The 5,199-nt window shown below is 49.3% G+C and overlaps 1 protein-coding gene across 1 annotated transcript in view; it reads right to left on the bottom strand.

The window, feature by feature from the left end:
• ccnd2a (cyclin D2, a) overlaps positions 1 to 3,802 on the bottom strand; it is a 20,291-nt gene extending 16,489 nt beyond the window's left edge. Inside the window, exons 1-3 of the mRNA XM_015042108.1 lie at positions 3,325 to 3,802; positions 1,850 to 2,065; positions 472 to 631 (exon numbers count right to left, since the gene is read on the bottom strand). Of these exons, the coding sequence (XP_014897594.1) occupies positions 472 to 631; positions 1,850 to 2,065; positions 3,325 to 3,519 (571 nt within the window). The 5' untranslated portion in view covers positions 3,520 to 3,802. The remainder of the gene's footprint in view (positions 1 to 471; positions 632 to 1,849; positions 2,066 to 3,324) is intronic.
• Between the last annotated feature and the right edge of the window lie 1,397 nt (positions 3,803 to 5,199).

The raw sequence follows: 5,199 nt of genomic DNA, 5'->3' as shown, positions 1-5,199 counted from the left end.
CCCGGTTCGACCCGTAAACCCACTGCAGCTTTTTGGGGCTGCACCCCATAGCATGATACCACCACTACCGATTCCGGTGAGATTTTATGACGGCAAATGAAGAGTATTTTATGGATTATTCTGACAATTAATTAATTAATCAGATACAACCTGCAGAACCAGGTCAGAACCTTCTGGGGTTCTGGTTCCTTTGTATCATCTGGAACCAGCCGACCCGTTCACCTGCAACCTCTGAACTCAGGACATTTCCTCCAATCAGATGCAGCAGTCTGGACTTTTCTCTTCTTCAGATTGTTCTCTATAAACCTCAGAGGTTGTGAGTTACAATCTGGTACCAGAACCTGCTGGTACCAGCAGGTTCATTCATCATGGGTCCTCCTCATCCTCACCGCTGATGCACATTAGCATGCTGCATGCTAACATGCTAACATACGCAGCGCAAAGACAAATCATCCTCAGTTCTCCTCCTACCTGTGGCGCAGAGGGCGATGAAGGTCTGGACGTGTTTCCGGATCAGAACCAACTTGTCGTCGGCCAGCGGCAGCCTCCGCACGATGTGCTCGATGAAATCGTTTGGTGTCACCGCCGCCAAGTTCCACTTCAACTTCCCCAAAACCACCAGCTCCCATTCCTGCAGAGAGAGGAACGACGATCAGAACGCTGCCGAACCCAGAGCAGGACGGACCTGCATGCGTGTGTGTGTGTGTGTGTAAGCTGCTTTCATTGTTCCTTTCACTTCCTGAAGGAGGTGACTCATGAGGACTTGGTGAGTAATCTGAAGGATTAAATCTTGGTTTGTCTCTGCAGCGCCGCAGCCTTGTGACTGTAGCTGGTTTCAAACCGCATGGACTGAGTCATGCGACGATTCTATGCGACTGCAGCCAACCTGCAGCCGCCCGGCGCCTCAGCTGAGGAAACCTTAAGGGAAGTAGCAAAGTAATTCCTCTAGAGAATCTGAGCTTTCAGAAATCCTTCCTCTGCATGGCAGATGGAAAATGCAGCATCTGCAACATCTGCAGCATCTGCAGCAGCCTTGCAACACAGACTGGATGCTGACAGAGTGGCAGCAGCCAGCAGGCAGCCACTTCCTTCTGCTTCTGCCTTCCTCTGGTCACACCTTCTGTGCAACATTCTGGTTCCTTTACAAGAAATAGTTACTAAAGACAAGCGACGCAGCAGCAGCGACGCAGCAGCGATCACATGGCCTGAGCAGCTGATCTCTGCTTCCTGTGTGAGCATGGAAGCCAAACTGCTGCCTTATACAGAAACAGAAGCAGTTCAAGGACTCGGCGCTGCTGCTGGAAACCAGACAACCAGAAACTTTCTGCATTTCTCTGCTCAGTTCAACACAAACCAGCGACAGAACCAAAATCAGCTGGCAGGAAGTAACCATGGAGACGGGCTCAGCAGGCAGAACCAGAACCTGATGCAGCCGCAGAGCCAGCAGATGAACGACTCATTAAAGACAGAAATATGAAAACAGAAGCTGATGGGGACTATAAGCTCTGTGTGTGTGTGTGTGTGTGTGTGTGTGTGTGTGTGTGTGTGTCCCTCTGTCCCATTTTGGCTGCAGCTCAGCTGACCCCGTTGATCTGTGTAAATATCTGCCGCCAGGTGGCGGTAGAGACCGCGTCACTTCCTGCTCCGTACAGTAGCAGCTGGAGGCTCTACAGTAGAAACAGCCGCTGCAAAAATTCACTGCGGAACTTCGGCGTTTTATGCGCATCAGATGGAGAAACGCGCAGATTATTAGCACATTATTATTAGCACATTATTAAAATGTCCAAAGCAGTTGAGTATGACGTAAGCAGAGGAAGATTAGAGGTGATGTGCAGCAGCTGCAGCTCACCAGCAGCTCCTGCGGCCTGATGGAGTTATCTGTGTAGATGCAGAGCTTCTCTGCCGTTAATGGCCGCGTCTCCTTCAGCTTGGAGGCCAGGAACATGCAGACTGCGCCCAGCAGCTGCAGGTTGCATTTCTTGATCGGCACCATCGCTAAAAATCTGTCCAGGTAGTTCATGGCCAGAGGAAAAACTTCTTCCTCGCACTTCTGCTCCTCGCAGACCTGAAGAAGAAAACATGCAGCGTGATGAGCTTCTAGTTCTCACATATATTAAACGCTTATATCAAAACCAAATCAGAGATTCATCACATGAAGACAGAATATAATTTCAGTGACACACAGCTGGGGCCCGGCCAAGAATCTGGCCCAACCCAAACCGGTTGCGACATCACGGATTAATTCCAAATCAATTTCCTTACAAAGCAGCAGAAAGTGTCGGATCCATACAGTCAACGGAACCACATTCCAGCAATTCATTCAGCAACAAATGAATTCAAGTCGCAAAGAGCCGAGCCAAAAAAACTCCCCGACAGCGCAGCACACGGAAACGGGCTTTTTCCTCAGTCGTCATATTTTCATAAAATATTTAAAAATACAAATAAATTATCCGGACTCCTTTTCTTCACGCGATAATCTTCTGGGGGGGTTTCCACGCCAGAGCCGACCATTCCGATCCGGATCCGGATCTGATAAATGTGATTAAAACGTCAAAATCAGAAGCGAGTCACGACTGGCAGCTCCGAAGTGCGCCACCCCGGAGCCAATTTAATTATTTCAAAAATTAATTAAAAATCCCCAGCAGGTCGCATCGTGACCATATTCACATGAAAATAAAGCTCCAAGGCTCGGCTTAGTTTCCACGCAGATGTTGGTCATAAATATGGAAACATTTTCCACGAATCCAACTTGATTCCTGACAAAGCGCCGCAGAGCCGCCAGGGCCCTCGCCTCTTCCGACATTTTAAACAGAAAACCCGAAAGTCTGCGCCGCTTTCCGGGCTCCAGTCTGGACCCGACGGACACCTGAGCGTCTCCGCTGCCAGAACCGAACCGGGCCGGCCGCTGTTATCCCGCCGTGGTTCTGGAAGCGAGCTTTAAAAGCAGCAGGCGCTCCCCTGAAAAGCAACATGGCGATGATAGCAGCGGCGGCAGCAGCAGCAGTGCTACGTGTGCATGGAAACATTCATGTCATCTGAAATAAAAGCAACATCTCAGGAATCTCCCAGAGTCCCGGGCAAACAGCGGCCGGGGGATACGGGCTCTCCGGACCAGGACCCGGTTCGGCAGGCGGCGGTCCGGATGGTCGGACTGGAAAATGGACCGACATGTTGGGTCAACATGAGGAACCGAGTGTCGGAACAACGAGCAGCTTCAGAAACCTCAACACGGCCCAGAAGGTTCGAGGCGGCAGCGAGCAGCAGCTTTTGAGAAGAGCACGGAAATAAGAGCCGAACCGAACCGAGCCAGAGCTGGGTCGGTACCTCCAACATCCAAGTAGCGACCATCCTCCTCATGAAGGGCTGAATGTCTTTCTGGACGCCTTTGAAATAAGAATACTGCGGCAGGAATCTCTCCTCGATGGTCAGCAGCCTCTGCAGAACTCTGTCATCGCGCAGGAGGTTCGGGTCCGGACGGGCTCGTATGCTGGTGTCCATTTCGAGGCAGAGCAGCTCCATGGTGTTGGGGCGGAAGGAGGGTGGGGGATCTTCTAGCCGAACTTCTTCAAATAAAGTGTAGAGTGTTTGTGAGTCTGAGGGAAACGCGTCGTCCCGCCGCGTCGCGCCGCTCCGATCCGCACAAACTTTTTCCTCTCTCTCCTCTGCGCCTCTAGCTCATCCGCCGAGCGCACAAGCCTGCCCTGCGTGCGCCACTGACGCAATGATTCCGCCTGCCTGCGTGAAGCAGATGCAACAACGTCCTGTTGTCCCTCTTTCTGCCCGTCCTGCTGCGCAAAACCGCAAACGCTGCGCAAAAACAATCTTAACGTCTATCTCCCAAAGTCAGCCTGATCATTTAGAAAAGTTAATACAACATAAAGATTCATGCCTAAAGTCAGATTTTAAAGGTTGAATGCTTTAATTTAATAAAATAGTTTGCTGTGACAGCAGAACCGAACTTTGCTTCGTGAGAATCCGAATCAGGCTGGAAGGTTTTTGTTCTTCAGCAGAACTTTCTGCTTCATGCGTGTTAAACTGAGATGCATGCAAGAGCGCGATGAGAGGACACAACCACACACACACACACACACACACACACACACACACACACACACACACACACACACGGACACATGGTCTTACGTGCTGCTTTTTTTATAGAAGCCACCAACAACTTGTGGTTTATCAGATAGCTTTCTAGGAAATTTAAACAGCGTTGAATTTTTTTCGTTCTTTTGGCTGCATTATCTCCTCCTGCAGACAGATAACACAGAAAAGGTTCGGTTCTGCTCCCTCTGAGGCTCACAGAACCGGTTCCTGCTCCAAACCAAACTATTATTTCTCACTTTGTCACTTTGAGAGACAAGCTGGTGGAAAACTGATGATTAAAACCAATAAGTGTCAGAATGACTGAGCGGCTCTTCTTTGAGATGCTGATCCGTCCTTTCTGACCCAATTTCAGGAGCCTGAACGCGGCGTGAGGGACGGAGCAGAGCCGCTCACCTCCATCCATCCAGGCTGCTCGGGATGCGGGAGCAACCAGGGGAAATGTCTCTTTAAACTTTTTCTTCGAAGCCGAGTCAAGTTTTCTTCTTCTCCTCCCAGTGAAGCTGTTAGCTTAGCCAATAGCTCTGCGGCTCTGCGCCGACGCGCTGCGATTGTTACTGGGCAGACTTCATCTTTACCTCTCTCTCTCTCTCTCCTCCCTCACGCCGCTGCTGCGGTCATCTATCAGTCTGATCTCCCCACTGATTGACTGAATGGGGGGGGGGGGGTCACGCTAAACTGAGACAGAACCGAACCTTTCATCCTAAAAATAAAGCTAACATGAAACTCTCCTGAACTGATCTGTTTGATTTCCATCTTTACAAAATAAACGATCAGAAAATCTATTTTTATTTTTTTTTATTCTTAAAGACAAAAACCTTTAAAGACTTTAACAGAAAAAAGTGGAAATAAAAGTTTTAGTTTAGAAGCAGACGGGACTCCAGAAAACTCTCCAGCTGCGGCTCCCAGCAGGAGGTCGGTTCCGGTTCCCTTCATTTCACCAGTAAAGAAACAATAAAACCGTTAATAAATGGGAAAAATTATTCTACCTAAAAACCCATAAAAATATAAATTTATGGACAAATTCCCTCCGGGCTGCTCTCTCAAATTATTCAAATTCCACATTAAACCGTTTCTCCTTGAGTTGGACCC

Source organism: Poecilia latipinna, unplaced genomic scaffold (assembly GCF_001443285.1).
Source record: "Poecilia latipinna isolate Pla-1442-1.1 unplaced genomic scaffold, P_latipinna-1.0 Scaffold577, whole genome shotgun sequence".
Lineage (NCBI taxonomy): Eukaryota > Metazoa > Chordata > Actinopteri > Cyprinodontiformes > Poeciliidae > Poecilia > Poecilia latipinna.
The sequence above is the reverse complement of the archived record's forward strand: the minus strand, read 5'-3'. Positions and strand labels throughout refer to the sequence as shown.